The sequence below is a fragment of the Hydra viridissima genome, unplaced genomic scaffold (assembly GCF_058129835.1).
Source record: "Hydra viridissima isolate aposymbiotic clone 2 unplaced genomic scaffold, HvirCarnegie_v1 scaffold_9, whole genome shotgun sequence".
NCBI lineage: Eukaryota > Metazoa > Cnidaria > Hydrozoa > Anthoathecata > Hydridae > Hydra > Hydra viridissima.
The window spans coordinates 11,122,685-11,141,188 of NW_028324308.1; the positions used below are offsets into that span (position 1 = coordinate 11,122,685).

The following is an 18,504-nucleotide window of genomic DNA, read 5'->3' on the forward strand; positions in this document are numbered from 1 at the left end:
ATTTTTTATATGTACTTCGGTCCAATATATTAGCCTATTAAAAATTATTATGAAAAATCTGCTTCGTTCATATCACAGAACTACCTTGTTAGAACAAGTATGCAAAAAAGATTTTGTTAAAATTGTGTACATCTTTAGATACATTGGCCGGGATCTTTCAATATTTTGGTGTTTTTGGTACCTGCTACAGCTACCATTTTACCCAAAAAATTTTGTTTTTGTTTTTTTCAGTTAATCTTGTTATTTACTTTATGTATTTGAAGTTAAATTTATAAAATATTGATATTTACTCAAAAAAAATTTTTCAGGGGTTTTCCACCTTAATCTCCATCTCAACCATTATCCAACTTCTTTACTTTTAATTATAAAAAGCTTGGTAGCTGTCGTTAAATTAACTGTTGTTTCAAAATTTTTTTTAAAAAAAAAAAATATCAGCAGGAGAACAGGTGAAGTAATTTAATAAAAATTTTTAAAAAGTTCCCAGGGTTCTAGAGGCCAATCAGAGTATGTTAGCACGGGTCTCGTTCATTCTGTCGATAGACTATGAATTAATATCGTGAAAAGAAACTCAAAAGCAGTATATGAGTGTTACAGCTATAATATTTACAGCTAAAATATTTAGTCTGAAACATTAAAGCTCGATTACAGAAACATTTCTGATGATAGCTGCTATCTAGCTTTTAGGAATACTAACTTACGAAAAGATGACTTTCAATAGTCCTCCCCCCCCACCTCCCCTCCTTCAAAAAAATAAGCGGCATACACCTAAATATTTTTATGCAGAGGGCCCCCAGAGTTACAGCTACCCTATTGCTAATATTTAATAATTGATGTGGTTTCTTTACAATTAGAAGTCTGATTTTTGTTTAACTCTGTAATTGAAATTGTAAAAATGGTTTTCGATCTTTCAAAACTCCCTAATATTCCTATGTGGGTAAGTGTTTAAAGTAATGAAAATAAAAATTTAAATCTCTGGTAACTTAGTTTTCTGAGATTTCAAATTTTAGTTTATCATTTTGATATTTACAGTTTTAAAATTAGTTAAAGTCAATTCACTTATAGTTTTTTTTTCTTTTTAGATAATTACATTTGTTTCTTTTATTTTAACTACATGGTAATAGGTGCTTTTTTTTTGTTTATTTTTTAAAATGTATGTATGTATGTATGTATGTATGTATGTATGTATGTATGTATGTATGTATGTATGTATGTATGTATGTATGTATGTATGTATGTATGTATGTATGTATGTATGTATGTATGTATGTATGTATGTATGTATGTATGAATGCATGCATTTTTGCATGCATGCATGCATGCATTCATACATACATACATACATACATACATACATACATACATACATACATACATACATACATACATACATACATACATATATACTTTTTAACTTTTCTTTTTGCAGGGCTTCACTAGGCTATATATGGCTAGGTACTGGATATCTGTGGTCAAATTATTTTGTAATTTTTCTTGGTTTTTGGTCTGAGAGAGATCAACCCTCACCAAAGCCAGTGCAGTTTGTATGTTATTAAAGCTTTCTTTCTCATATATATATATATATATATATATATATATATATATATATATATATATATATATATATATATATGTATGTATCAGCCAAAAACTGACTCTTTGGATAAAACCTTAAGCATATAAAATTGTACTAGGACTAAAAATGTTTTGGATTTAAATTTTAAGTGATGATATCTAAAAAAAAGTAAGTGGAAAATATTAAAAGCTGCTTTTGTTTATTATCTTGCTATTGACTATTTACTGTTTGGATGTTTACGTCAATATGAAGCAAGTAAATGAATAAATGAACCAGTATGTATTGTTTAGTCCAAATGGGAAATACTGACAATTTCACTCTTCAGTCCCTCATATGTTAAATGAATATTTTTATGTTCAACAATAAAGAGGATCTCATATGTTGGCTCTATAAACATTTCAATAGTCCGGTTGAGCTAGTTTTTTTATAAATGGCAAAAAGGTGACTGAAAGATCATATGAAATTTAAGTAAAAATGGAGAATATAACATTAATTGAAATATTATAGTTCGTGCTTAAAGCAAATACACAGAATGTTTATAACACTCAAACTTTACCCTGTTCAAGATTAGTTAAAATTTAGGTTTCATTGTTTCATAATTTTGTTAGGCTCCATTTATGTGAAAGATTTATAAAAGTTAGAGTTTTTGTTAGGATTAAACTTAATAGAAGTTTAGGAGTAAAGTTTGTGAATTGGTTATGGTTAATGGAAATAAAGGTTTAGAAAGATGGCTAAAAATTTGTATTTGGTATTCTGAGGCTATATGCCCTGAATACTATTTAGGAATCTTATTGTAAAAAGATGATATCTTTTGATGGGTTGGGTAGTTTTTAGATATAAGAAAGTATCTATTTTCTGTACAAAATTTAAAATTTTTTTAAATTGAGCTAATCACATCAATTAAAAAAAGTTTTTTGGAAGAAGGGATTGGACTAGGCTCCTTTTATCTCCCTAAATACTTATATTATTGTTATTGCTATCAACTTCTTCATTTCATTACTCTTTTATTAACTAGGGCAGTTATTTTTGCTATTTTATACGGTGAAGCATGACAATTTTATTGGTATCAAACGTTTCATATCGACTTATCGGTTATCCTCAATCAAAAATATGGAGGAATTTCATCATATTTCACAATACATACTGGTTCATTTATTCATTTACTTGCTTCATATTGACGTAAACATCCAAACAGTAAGCAAAGAATAGTTAAAAACTCATGTATGAGTATTAAACATTATGGTTTCCAACTTTTCTTAAACTTGGTTTATCAATAATTAGGATCAAAATCAAACTGAACCTAAGGTTCAGTTGGATTTGAGCTCTAAACCATTAAACATTGGTTTAATCAGATGTCACCTCAACTCCAGTGATGATCAAACAATTTTGGTCCAATTATATTTGATAATTTTTACATATCCAAGACTTTGGGATGTAATGATATATAAAAAAGGGTTGTAATTTTTTTACTATGATAGTAATAACTATGATACAATCAAAAATAGCTGTTTTTTTTCTATAAAAGAATAATTACAAAAAACTGCTGTTTTAAATAAACATATCCTTAACTTGCACATTGATCTGAATATCAGGCTTTTATTACTTTTACACTATATCCAATATAATAAATCATCACATTTGTAATAGACAATATTAATTACTTGAATTTAAATTATAGTCACATTTAGGTAACTTTTAACTTTAGAAATTTTAATTTAACATGCAAACACAACTTATCTAAAAACATCTATAACTTTGTAGTCCTAACATATTTTTAAGATCTAACATATTTTATTTGACGATAGCAATAATACACTTGAATTAATTAATTTTTGAAACTAAACAAACAAACTTGTTATTTTCACATTTAACCAAAACATGACTGACTGCAAAATATATATACCATACCTATATAATATAGATAACACAGTAACACTACTTTTTTTTTTCTGTTGAAAACAGACAAACTTGAAAAACACCAAACAATGTTTCGAATAAGCCTCGTGAAACTGTAAAATGTTTTTTTAATCCAGTAGCATTTTAATTTCAAATTAAATTTGAATACATGAAATTGGTTTTGCGATCAGCTACACTTTGATCAATTCATGATGTGTATACGCTTACTAAGTTCAGAATTGAGATTAAAGTAGATGCAGACTGTTCTTATTTTAGCTGCTAAAATGATGTTCTAAAAATATTGTAAATTTTTCATTTGCATTAACATACCATATGTCATATAACTATTTAAAATAATTGAAGACATAAGTGGATGAAGGCGTTATGTCGCAAAAATACAAAATTCCACTTTTTTACACAAATAAAAGTTTTAAGTAACGCTCTTTCACATGAACATAATGACACCGCACAAAAATGTGCTAAAATACGATTTTCAGAGTGGTTGAAGGAGTTATGTTACATATTCATTCACCCATAACACGATTTAACGCGGATGTAAGTGTTAAGGGACTTTAATACATTCATCCATTAAAAACGCTATTTTTCAAATACAGATGAAAGCGTTATGGGAACATAACGCCTTCATCCACTGTGAAAATTGTATTTTAGCACATTTTTGTGCGATGTCATTATGTTCATGTGAAAGAGCGTTACTTAACACCTTTATTTGTGTAAAAAAGTGGCATTTTGTATTTTTGCAACATAACGTCTTCATCCACTTATGTTTTCAATTACTTCTAAACAAAATCAAATGTGGCAAGTGAAACTTTGTGTTAAAACTTAAAAAGATTTATATCTCAGGAATAGATGGAAAATAATGCATTTTGACAAGGCGCATAATTTCATGCAATAAAAACTTTGAACACTCGGAGAATGCAGATAGTTCAAAAATAAAGCTGGCGGAAAATGCAGATAGTCCATTTTTGTTTTTTGTGGAGATTGCAGATAGATCAATTTTGTTTTAGGCGGAGATAGCAGATTTTGCGCGGAGCCAATAATATATATATATATATATATATATATATATATATATATATATATATATATATATATATATATATATATATATATATATATTTTGAATTTTGTTTTAAGCTTTAACATGTTACATCATAAATATGGCAACCAAAAATATATGTTTTTTAAAAATTCATTTTAGGCACTAAGAAAATGATATAAAAAACCTGTTATATGCACTAAAATGTAAAAAAACTACTAAAACAAAATATGATTTATTTCAGCCATAAACAAAAATAAAGTTCAGTGAAAGGAACAAACAATAAGTAGGGTAAACTACTTGTTTTTTGTGGTAATGGGTCTTTTGCAGTATTCCCTTTTTTATGAGAAAAATACAAACAAAGGTTTAACATTTTTATCGTTTTACAACAAATAAACTTTAATGATTGAATTTTCCTTTAATAAAAAGAAATTTTTTATGATTCAAGATTTTTTTTTTTTTGCCCCTACTCTTTATTTATATTAGCTTATAAGATGATGATTATTATTTGAAAAAATAAAATTATCTTTATTATTTTTGATTCCTCAATTGGAATATATTAGTAATTCAAGTAAAAAATAACTTTAAAGATATTTAAACAATGAATCTGTTTTTTTTGTTTGTTTTTTTTTGGTAAAAAAAAATCTGTTTTTTGCAGAATTTTAACGGCAAATATAAATTTTATTCAAAAATATAAGAAATATGAACTTTCCGAAAAGGTAGCCTTAAAAATGTTTTTAAAGAAAGCTTGTTAGTTTATGCTGCCTGCCAAAAAGTATGATTCACCAGAGTGAAAATTAGTTGGCATTTAAAAAGCAAAAAACTAGTTGACATTTAAAAAGTAAAAAATGCAGAAAGTTAATTGGCTAAATAGCTTGGTGTTTCATCAAATTTGGGTAATCCTAAAATGAAGCATAATTTAATTAAAGATTGTTCAGATGAATGAAAACTTCATAAATCTTCTGATGCTCCAGAGTTCACAAATTGACTTCCAACTGAATATTGTGTGAAATTAACCCTTAAAAGAAATCTTGGAATAGTTCTTCATGCCCCTGAAATAATTAACAGAGCAGCAGCAATTATTTTAGCAGAATCAAGAGGTTTTTGAACATTTTCAAATTTTTCAGGAAAGAATTGTTAATAATATTTTTTTTACTATATCAATGAGGCAACTTTTGAATTGAACCTGAGCAAGAAGAGAGTTCTTTCATGAAAGGGACAAAAATAAGTTTACAATGTTAATTCATTAGAACCTAAAAAAACATCACTGCCTGCTATTTCTTTTGAACTAATGGTTCTGGATGATAAAATTAATCCTCTTTCATAGATTATTTTCAGAGAATTTATGAAGAATTTAAAGATGTTGCAACACTGTTTTCATATTTTTAGATAATCATGGAAGTCACATTATTAATCAATTATTTAAATGGTGCAATAGATCAATTTTTAGACCAGCCAGATTAGGATGGAAGAAGGGAGTTAACAATTAGAAAAGAGCAAATGGTTGCAAATAGATTGATGAGATTGAGTTTATCAAAGTTTCTAAATTGATGAATGGTAGATTTATTGCAAAACAAAAAAATAGTTAATTTTTTCTGTGGTACAGACATCTTAAGAAAAAGAACAAGGAGAAAAAAGAAAAGAAGGAGACTTAACAAATGAAAAAAAAAAATGCACCTAAACCTGTTGCTAAAAAGAAGTGTGGAAGACCAACTAATAATCAATAATATGTGATTTATGTTTTTAGTGAAATTTTCTTTCATTTTTATAAGTTGAAATGCAACAAGAGCAATTTTACTTTAATGTCTTGTCATAGAACAGGTTCTCTCCTCAGTTTTTGTGTAGAAGTTACTGCCAATTTGTTAGCATTGCTTTTATAAATCCCAATATGCTCTGCACCTCATAGGTGCTGTTTAACAGTTAATATTTTCTCTGCTGAAACAGATTTATTACAATAAAATACAACAATGATACTTTTGCATATTTTTGCATATAAATATGTAAAAATATGCACTAAACAATAAGGCTCCAAAAAAGATGCATTTGCATTCTTTTAGTTGCCCTAATCATGACAATAATAATAGAAGGGAATTAAATAACTATCTTTTGAAAATTGTATATACAACATGACAGTCTTGAAGAAGATTAAAAGCAAGACTTTTCAAATAGTCTTTATTTTTCACTTATTATGTACTAATGGATATGTGATCTTTTGATTGTGAATAATATTTTTGGCACAAAACCATCTTCAACTGTTTATTACAGGCCACTAAAACTCCAAGATGCAAAAGAAATTAAAGCTGCTATGTAACAAGAATATGTCATGAGTCACTTGACATAGAGGATACTTTTGTAAATTATGTTGTTAATGTTAGATAGAAAAGTTCACAACATGTTGTGAAAAGCAATAAAATTATGTTCCTGTGATGCTTTGTAAACTCAAATGAGTTAGTAATTGCTCATTAAAAAAGCAAAATGGTAAAATTTTGTATTTCAACATTTAATTCCTGAATTTGGTGTTATAGTTTTTAGCAAAAATAAAAACAAAAATTGGTTTCAAAAAACATTTTGGTTTAATTCTTGACAAACCTCAGTCAGGTTGTGGATGCACTTCTAATGGTAGCAATACAGCTAACTAGTAATGCAGTTATGGTTGCCAAATTATTAAACTTTTAATTTAGTTTCAGTTTTTCAATTATTAAACTTTAATTTAGTTTCAGTTTTTGACACATTTTCATCTTATATCATGTTCAACTGGATACTGGTTTTGAAAGGTTTACAGCTTATTGTCTTAAAGCAGCCCTTTATAAAGCTTCATGGCTAATATAGATTCAGACACTACATAAGATTTTGATATATGGAGTTGATTTCATATCCATGTCTTAGCTTTTTGGTGTTGTGATTGAGGAGGTTCAAGTAATATCTAACAAAAACATTAAAAAAATACAGAGAATTTACCAGAAATTGCAGAAGAAAAGAAATCAACATTGGTTTAACGAACAGACGGATCATTCCATATCAAATCACCTAATGGTCCCCAGAGTACCACCTCAAATTTGCTTCAATTTTTGACCACCCAGAGTATTTATGAAAAAAATACAAACCTCAAAATTTCAGTTTGATTAGCCGAACCATTCCAAAGTTATGATTGATTTAATATTGACAAAAATCAGAAATATTTGAGTATCTGGAGCTTACAGTAGATTTTTTTGATTTTTGACAGAGCATAACTTTGTAAATAAAAAAGATGATCACCCTAAATTGTGTATTTTGATAGTTTTTCACCCAAATAATCCAATTTTGCAGATGCTTTTGACTGATTTTAAACAATTTCTGAGTTTTTGTACCTCAAAGTTGCTAATTAATGCAATATTAGACAAAATTTTGAAAACTTTAATGTGCTACAGTTCAATACCAACAGACAAGCTGTGCCAATTTTTTGTTACTTTTGTGTATTTAGAGTAACTATATGTGAAAAAATTAAAATTATGTGTTAAAAGTTGTTTTAACACTTACAGCAGCCTGTTAAAATATCACTTTTTCAAAAAGTATGATAAATTACATTCACTTTGTAGGCATAGAAAGTAGTGTAGACAGTTAAAATAAATTATGAAACTTTTTACTGGCAAGGCTCCATATATAGACAATCACCAAAAAAAATTTAAAGACCTATACTCTATCTTATGACATAGTTTTAGCAGTTTGAGTGCAATGCTTTTTTAGTTTAAAAGGATATCTAATAGCACAAGTTATATTATGTTTCAAAAAATAAAAATTAAAATTAAAAATGCTGAAAGAAGAAGTGTATATACACATGAAACACAAGTACACTATTTTCTTTATCTCTGGTTTACATTACTTATGATACTGTCATAATCATTATTAGCAAGTTTGTAGTTACGAGCACTTCTATCCTTAATGGCTGGAGCATTTATTTGACATATTACTTTGTCAAATGGAACCCAACACTGACTTGATTGTGCATCATTAGTCCATTTTAAATTTAATTTGTTTCTATGCATAAATTTTACATTAATATCTTGGTTTTCTTTACAAATCTTAAGCACAAGCCCTATGTACCATTCATCATTGTAAAAACATGCAATGTATTTACCAGGTTGAAAGTTTGAAGGATTTTTTTTTGCCAATTTAATATTATTCAGCAAATGGGTATCAAAGACAGTATTGCTAGAGATTCTCCGTAAAAATTATTTGTCTCCAGCTGGTACAAAACTGTGATAGCTTCTTGTGCCTGGGATTGTGCTCATCTCTTCATATCGTTTCTTTAGGTTAATTTAAGTTTCATGGTTATTGATATCATCACTTGAAATGTAAAATATGTTAACACCTTTAATGTTTTTTTCAGCCCATATAAACAGTTCATTTGGTGTAAGAATCTGGTTTGTAATTGCTGCTCGTAGACTTGCTTTTGCTGCTTCTTTTTTTCTAGTTCCTTCTATTCCATTACATGGACTTTTGCCATGGGATGTAGCAAAGAAGTGATGCTCAGCATTTATATTGTGATCTTCAAGATGGTACATTAAGTTTAACAGACATTTGTAATTTTTGTACTGTGACACAGCACCATCACTGAAGTATTTTACTTTATTGATTGTGGGTAGTTTGATTTTGATCATTGGTAGTAACTTTGTGAGATAACAATGAACTGTTGTTTGGTCATGGCGAAGATGGTCAGAAATTGTTTAATAGCATTCACATTTGAGTTGATTTTTTTCATCTTTGTAATAAACAGCAAATGGATGTAAGGTAGCGTTATCGGCTTGCCAGTAAAATTGTACAGCATCTTGCACAAGAAAACTATAGTTCTCTGCAAAATCCATAACAATAAGACAAGTGTGTTGATCTAATGTTTTTTTTGCCTCTAATAAGTGGGAGGATTGTGCTTCTTTGATAAAGTGGTGATGACAAAGATCATACAAAGTTTAACTTAGAGTTTCAATAAACTCAATAATGCTTGTTTGGACAGTTCGATCAGTTGACACCCATTGTTTGTATGTGATCTGATCATCAAAATCAAAATCATTATTTTCAAACACATTTTCCAAGTAAGTCTTTAAATTTACTTTACCGGGGCAGTTAAAACATGCAGATTTGACTATCTATATTACAAGCACATACTTTCATCAAATCTTTGTAATATATTAAATGGCCCTTAGGTAAAGCAGCGCACATCAACTTAACATTTTGATGATAAGAACATACGCAAACTGAGTGACTTCCTCTACTGTCAACTTTGATGCACCACTTTGGCCTTAGTTCGCAGAACTTGCTGAATCCAACTTTGTGTGTAGGGTATAGCTTTTTAAACTCAAGATAAAGTTCTTTTAATTGAACTAATACTAAGCGTTTTTGTTTATGAACTTTTGCATTATTTATACGCACTCAAACAAAGTCTTTTTTTCCTGGACATGTTTCGTAATTTCAATAACTTTTTGTTTAACAATATCTTCCAATGGCTGTCCTATTTTAGTCTCAGGTTTAGCAAGTATTCCTTTTTCATTTTTCAACTTTCAAGCTTTCTTAGTGAGATGTTCTGAAACTGAAAATGTTTTGCAAGTTTTTTCAATTGACCAACTATCAGGAGTTAGTGTTAATAGTTGAACTTTTTCTTCCTTCAAACCTATTTTCATTTTGTTTTTTATTGCATCTAACAGTTTGTCTAAATCATTAAAGCTTATACATTTTAGCCCTTTTTCCGATTCTATATCTTTTGGGTCTATATCCAATGCTGACGCTACTAGGTTTGTCATACTTGTTGCAATTTTTGTAACCTTTTGTCTTTCATATCCTAATTTGTCGCGCCTACTTACATTTTTGTGTGGAGATATTTCCAATAAAGACACACTCTTATTAAGAACTGTCTTATCAAGGTCTGAAAAACTAAAATCTTCTTCAGCAGCTTCATCTTGACTAACTTCTGTAATTTTTTCAAGTTTAAATTCATTCAAACAGTTAGTACAAATTTTTTGACCAGGTTTGATCCTAAGCTGATTTGCTATTGATATGTTGACTTTACACAATCCCTTGATAATCTTTTTCTTGTGGACTTTAAATGGATCACAACAGTATTTTTGAAGTGCTTCGTATTTAGAAACATAGTCTTTTTCATGATGAAAACATATCTCCTTATTTGGTTCGAAAGTGTATTCTATCCTTTGAATTAAAACTTCAATATCAGTATCTTTTAGTCTTATTCTTCCTACCATTCTACAATATGACATTTTATCACAATCTTCATTTAAAACTCTTCCCACACAACATTTATCTGACATTTTTTACTAATCTAAAAATATTTAAATTGAGGGTTAGTTATGAAACCATAGTCACAAGAATATATAGTCTGGAAGCAAACAAAAGCGCTTTGTTTATGTTATTGTTCAAGAAATTACTAGTTCTCATTCTTCCGAAAGTGCACAGTAATGCAAGTAAACAAAGAACTGCATAGCTAAAGTCCTTAAATTTTCAATTTTCCCCTAATTTTTGTAATGTTTTTAGATTTTCAATTTTCCCCAAATAATGCAGATGAGTTGTGGCATAAGCTAAAGAGTCTTTTTGAAAAGTTTAAGGGTGACCCTTAGAATTATTACTCAGCATTTTTTGGACTCGTGTTGGATAATCTGCCTAATTATTTTGAAGAACTCACTTTTTCTAATACTCTAATGCAGGATGTAGTAAATGATATTTTAAACTACCTTACTGATAAAAACAAATTCAATGGTGAGAAATGCGAAAAATCGACCATGACTATAAAGGATGCTTATATCATTAGTTACACTATTCAAAAAACTTATTCTTTTTATAGCATTCAATGATATTCTTTAATTCTAGCATGTAAAGTAGAATTTGACACTATACAATACTCATGATAGAGATGGTTTATGGAGAGTGAATTCTAAAATTATTGATATACTTGTACAATGTGAGCTATTATTTAGAAAAAAAAACCTCAACATTTATCAGTGTTTTCTGTAAATGATTTTGCAAAAGAAATTCTTAGAAATATAACAGTTATATCTAATTTTAACAATCTTTGTATATCAACTAATACTTCTGTTACAAACAAAAATCAAAACAAAAGTGCTTGAGCAGATTATCAGATTGTTTGTAGGAGTTCAAACATTTACATTTGCAAAAATTAATTGTGAAAAACACAAATTTGCAAGGTAAGACTCCAAAAAAAGATCACTGCAAACTGAAATGAAGAAATTTAGCTGCAGCAATAAACTTGTGTAAACTAAAATTTTTTGAAACTGCTATTAATCCAAAAAAAAAAATGTATTTTTTGTTTATTAAAAAAACTACTTATAATAAATTTCTAAGAGCATTAAATTTGAAAAAAATGTAAATTTACTAATAAGTCAAAGATAAAGAATAAAAAAGTTACATTTATTTTATAATAGTAAAATATCTTTTATATTATCACTATATATTATCTGTAAAACAAGTTAACATCAGGAAGGGCATACGATTGTAATAAATGGCTCCAACTTTTATGTCATATTTACTTATTTAAATATGACATTAAGCTTCAATAATGTCATATTTAAACTAGAAAATAACATTATGGAAAACTGTCCATAACACATATAGCGCATATAATATTTACAATTTATATATATATATTATATAATATATATACATATGTATATATACACAAATATATATGCCAAGCAAAAAAAAAAAATATTAAATAAGCTTTTCTTTTAAAAATAAGAAAAGGTAAGAAAAGATAATTAGTAATATTTGATAGCTACTGATAACTACTGATAAATACTTGATAAATAAAATACTTTAAGTAAAAGTAAATAATATTTAATAACTTATCAGTATATATCTTTAAAAAATAAAACTTTTATAAATATTATTTTGCATGGCATACCTTTTTCTTTTATATTGTTTAATACTAAATAACTAGTTATACATACATACATACATACATACATACATACATACATACATACATACATACATACATACATACATACATACATACATACATACATACATACATACATACATACATACATACATACATACATACATACATACATACATACATACATACATACATACATACATACATACATACATACATACATACATACATACATACATACATACATACATACATACATACATACATACATACATACATACATACATACATACATACATACATACATACATACATACATACATACATACATACATACATACATACATACATACATACATACATATATATATATATATATATATATATATATATATATATATATATATATATATATATATATACAGGGTGGTGCAAAAAAAAAGCCACACTAGTTTTTTTAATAAAAACAGCAACAAAAAATGAGTAAGACTCGTATAATAAAAGTATTATAGGACAATTTTGATAAAAATGTTTATAACATCATTGTATATTACATATAATAAAAAGAAATTAGGATTTGTAAAGCATTTTTTAGGTTTCAGCTGTTTTAGTACTTAATTGGCCATCCTTTGTTTTTTATGACTTCTGCGCATCTGGAAGGCATACTATCTACAAGTCTTTTTAATAAATCGTTTGGCAAAGCATTCCAACCATCAAGAAGAATTTGGAACAAATCATCTTCATTTGTTGCTCTACGATCTTTCAATTTTCTATCCAATATAGACCAAAGGTTTTCTATTGGATTTAAATCAGGAGACTGTGCTGGCCAGGACATAACTGGTATTAATTTAGATTCTAGATATCTTTTATTCAACCGTGCTGTATGTTTAGGATCGTTATCATGTTGAAAGATGTAGTCACTATTAGGAAAAAGTTCTTTTATACTTGGTCCAAGCTGATTAACTAAGATTTTATGATACATATGCTGGTCCATGATGCCCTTCACCCGGTAAAGTTTTCCAACTTTGTGTGCACTAAAACAACCCCAAACATTAATCTTTCTGTCATGTATAATTGTTGCCTTGCATGTTTGGGGGTTGAATTTTTCCCCAATTAATTTCCAACAGTGAGATCGACCATTATAAAACAAAACAAAAGGAGACTCGTCGCTCCAAATAACTTTAGCCCATTGTTCACATGTCCAATCTTTGTGCTCAATGCACCACTTTAATCGTTTTTTTCGATTGATTTCACTAACAAAGGGTTTTTTAATTTGCTTTCCAGAAAAAAAACAACCTGATGCTTTTATTCTCCGAGATATTGTCCACTTTGAGATATTAGTAAGGTTCAAATCTAGTTTTATCTCAGAACATGTGATTTTACGATTTTTTTTGACAGCGTTAAGAATGTAGCGATCTTCTTTTTTTGAAGTTTTAGGCTTTCTCCCAGATCCAGCAGACCTTTCAGTTTTACCAGTGTGTTTATACTTCTTTACCAATCTACTAATAGTTGAGTTTTCTCGTTTAAAACGCTTTCCAATGCTTCTATGAGACTCTCCTTGGTCAGCAGCTTCAATAATTCTTCCAATTTCTACATCCGTTAGATGTTTTCTAAAATATTAAATGTGTCCATATTAATCTTTTTCTTAAAGATTTTATTTATGTAAATATTAGTTTATATATAAACATACCTTTTCAGTCCTAAATTTTTCACTGACACATCCAATTTTTTTTGTTTTGCTTGATTATACATTTTATACTTAAAATGAAGAAAAAATATTAGTGTGGCTTTTTTTTTGCACCCCACTGTATATATATATATATATATATATATATATATATATATATATATATATATATATATATATATATATATATATATATATATATATATATATATATATATATATATATATATATATATATATATATATATATACCAAAATGCAACCATATTCACAAACACAAGAAGTACATGACAACAACAGTACAAAACAGCAGTTATTAGTAATAAGAATCAGCAAAAAATATGTAAATATTTATGTCAAATAAACTTTAAATAAAGCATTCTATTTATTTAAAGAGTTTTTTAAATCTTAGATAATCTTTCTTAACATATCGGAGAAATTATGTATATAAAAATTATTTAAAAGATCTCAACATTAAATCCAAAAACCAATTTTTAGTTAGAATGACAAGGAGAATAATGTGAAAGTTTTCATTTTGTGCACCTTCACCGGGTCGTTGATACAAGTTTCAACATAAAGCGGTTGAACAATGGAAATGGCCTTTGTTTCCAGACTATATATTCTTGTGACTATGATGAAACATAATCTAAAATAAAACTTTTTTATATTTTTCCAGTAATAAAATCAGTAAAAATGAACTCTCAAGTACAAATGTGATTAAAACTATACATATAACTATTTCTGCATACACAAAACTTTTTAGTTTTTGGTTATTGCAATATTAAAAACTAAAATAATAAAATCCAAAAAATACTGTGCAGATTTAGATTTTACTACAAACTCTTGAAGCAATTGAAGTATTTTACACTCAAATTATAACCATGTGTAAATTATATCATGATAATTATATTTTAAGCATAAAATTAGACAAATATATATTATAAAATCATATCAAATAAATTAAGTTCAGACACTGATAATGTAGTTTTAGGGAAAAATTGATTATATTTATTCAGGAAAAAATCAAAATTATACACCTAAGTCATAGGGCTACAATCATGTCATAAGATAGAGTATAGGTCTTTAAATTTTTTTTGGTGATTGTCTATATATGGAGCCTTGCCAGTAAAAAGTTTCATAATTTGTTTTAACTGTCTACGCTACTCTCTATGCCTACAAACTGAATGTAATTTATTGTATTTTTTGAAAAAAGTGATATTTTAACAGGCTGCTGCAAGTGCTGAAATAAATTTCAAAACATAATTTTAAATTTTTCCACAAGTGGTTATTCTAAGTACACAAAAGTAACAAAAATTGGCACAGCTTGTCTGTTGGTATTGAATTGTAGCACATTAAAGTTTCCAAAATTTTGTCTAATATTGCATTAATTAGCAACTTTGAGGTACAAAAACTCAAAAATTGTTTAAAACCAGTCAAAAGCACCTGCAAAAAATAGATAATTTGAGTGATAAACTATTACCATAAAAAATTTCAGGTGATCATCTATTTTATTTAAAAAGTTATAATCTGTTAAAAATCAAAAAAATCTACTGTAAGCTCCAGATATTCAAATTTTGCTGATTTCAGTCTATATTGATTCAATTATAACTTTTGAACGGTTTGGTGAATCAAGCTGGAATTTTCAGGATTGTGTTTTTTTCACAAAAGCTGTTGGTGGTCAAAGTCTGAAGTAAATTGGAGGTGGTACCCTGGGGCACTTTTGAAAAACTAGGTGATTTCATATGGAATAACCCAGATGTTTAGGTCATTCCAATCCATTTAATATCATTTTCAAGAAAGAAAGCATAAATAAAGTTGAAAAACTCCTATCTGGTGTCTTTTTCTCAGTGCAAAAAGTTACATGTTTCAAAAGTGTATACAAGTTCTAAAAATTCTCATAATATTCCCATAAAATTCCAAATGTCTATAGAGGTTTTATAGGATTGTGAAAGAATTTTTTGTCTAAGATAATTATTGATTCAGACATTGTTATTGTTCTTTTGATAATAATTCAAGACAAAAAGTTCTAAATTTTAAGTTATAAAAAATATCTTGATGTTGTAATAACTATAAATAGTAGTTAAAAGATATTTATATTTCATATTGAGGCTTGTGTTTGCATTTTCATATAAAATTGTATTTCATTCAAATTTTTGTTTTGTTTTTGATAAAATGCTTACGTTACACAATATATGACTTATTTTTAACATTTACAAATACATATATATTGTATTAGACCATAAATTTAAAAGCAAAGAAATTTTGATTAGGAAAAAAAAGGTTTCTGGACTTTGCTCTTATAAATTTTCACATTCATAAGCCCTTTATGAAAAGTATAATAAAGTTAATGTAACAAAGTTTTAATTTGTAAATAAACTGTTATAAGTTGTAAGTTTTACAAAATTTGAAAATTAATTTTTTTTAGTTTTTACTTGGGATGTGCTTTACCTTCTTAAATGATATCTTATCACTATCTGTTACTTATGGAGTTGTCCAAGGTGAGTGAGATCAGCACATAAGTTAGGGTAAAATTTTCAAATGAAAAATTTTAAGCAGCATTAGCAAGGCTGTTGCGTTATGCATTTAAGGATTTGTTTGATAAAAATCCACTTTATATTGCTTAATTATTAATATTAAAAAAGAAAAAGTTGAAAATTCCATTTACTTCATATTTAACTTTGTATTTTTATATTTATAGTAGTGTTAGATGTCCTAATTAGCAATATTAATTAGCAACTTCATAAACATTAATTCAGCAATAATTAATTATGTTCCATAAATCACACAGACTTACAAAATTTACTTCATTTTCTATTTTATTCAAATATCTATCTTCTTAAGTTAAAGACTTCAACTTTCAGTTTATTAAGTAAATGAGTAGAATTGTTTTGATGAAATGAAAGCTTTGATGGTCAATTTTTTAAATGCTTGAAAAAAGATTGTATCAACCATCAAAGAATGTCAAGAAAAGAATATTTTTACAATAGAAAATCACTTAAAGATTTCTACAATCATCAACTTTAATACCAATGATTTTTTCATTTCAAAATTAGTAATTATTGGCCAAGTTCAGGATCTGTAATAGAGGAATGTTTTTCATAGAAAACATGTTTTATGGTAAAGATGAGTTTAGGATTCAGCATCTCAAACATGTTATGACATATTTAACTACTTTTTAATTAGTTATTATATTTAACTACTTTATTACTTATTTACTTTATTGCTATTATTATTTTTCTTTATTTACATTTTCTTTTAGCAAGCACTTCTATATTTCAATTTAATGCAGCGTATCTTTTCCTTTTTAGCATTGGCAGTACTTATTTTTAAAAATAATTTTGAATTTATTCAGATTTCTCCTTTAATTTTCCATAACAGTTATTTATAGTATGGCCATTATCTTGGTGATTTTCAAGCCTGTAGCTTGTCTTTTTATCTTTAAAGAATGGCAAGAACGAGGTTTTTTTTTTAAATTTATTATATACTTGCTGTAAATGTAATCATGGTTTGAAAATCTTTTATCCAATTGCAAAATCACATTGCATCATGTACAAAAACAAAGCTGATTGTTAGCTAAAAATAAACTAGAAAATTAAAAATGAATTCGTAATAATAACATTTATTACACTTACTTTTAATTGTTGGTAACAAAAAAAAAAAAAAAAAAACATTTTAACTGTTGTTTTGATTCTTATTTTTTACCAATAGAATGAAAACAAATCTAACTCCATAACTTATGTTTCTAATTCACTGTATAATTGCTTTAATTTAAAATCTTGTAAAACTGTATCATTTCTGTATTTATGTTTTTATATTTGTTTTTACTCAAGTAAATGGGAATAGTGGTATGAATCAGTCTAGTTATGAAACACTTGGCAGTAGCAGTCATCCATATGGTGGCTTTGAAGAGCAACAAAAAATTCCTCCACCTCAATACCAGCCTCCAAGACAGCCCTTTCCATGAGAACTTTTCACTATTTAAACAAAAATCAGTGTAATATTCTTTACATTAATAAAAAGAGTAAATGAATTCTTGTTTATATTATTTCATCTTTCTCCTGTTTTTTGGACGATTGAAATGGAGACTTATCTTTTTAAATCTTTTCTTATTTTTTTTTTAGAGGGAAATAGTTGTTTCCAATTATTCTTATGATTAGAATTTTTTGAAATTTTATTATTTAAGAATTTCATACAACTCTATGCTTATTGTTGTTTATGTTGTTATTGTTATATATTGATTATACACAAGTTTCTTTATAAACGAAAAAAGAACTGCAAAGATTTTTTTAATGATTGCTTAAATAATTCAAAGTATTAAAGTTAATGTATGTTTATTTTTATGACTGTAATTTTTTAAATTTATCATTGAAAAGTAATTGGTGAATAAAATATTT

The 18,504-nt window shown here is 27.1% G+C and overlaps 2 protein-coding genes across 2 annotated transcripts; one reads left to right on the forward strand and one right to left on the reverse strand.

The window, feature by feature from the left end:
• Positions 1–754: 754 nt before the first annotated feature.
• LOC149884009 (type-1 angiotensin II receptor-associated protein-like) lies at positions 755–18,140 on the forward strand. Its single transcript, XM_090097367.1, has 7 exons — positions 755–934; positions 1,080–1,114; positions 1,427–1,541; positions 16,536–16,608; positions 17,370–17,400; positions 17,499–17,569; positions 17,941–18,140. Exons 1-7 carry the CDS (start codon positions 893–895, stop codon positions 18,072–18,074), a joined length of 501 nt encoding a protein of 166 aa, XP_089953493.1. The 5' UTR covers positions 755–892; the 3' UTR covers positions 18,075–18,140.
• Positions 8,929–11,815, reverse strand: LOC149884010 (uncharacterized). The gene has a single exon (XM_090097337.1). The coding sequence runs from the start codon at positions 10,817–10,819 to the stop codon at positions 10,058–10,060; it is 762 nt and encodes a 253-aa protein (XP_089953463.1). The 5' UTR covers positions 10,820–11,815; the 3' UTR covers positions 8,929–10,057.
• Positions 18,141–18,504: the final 364 nt, after the last annotated feature.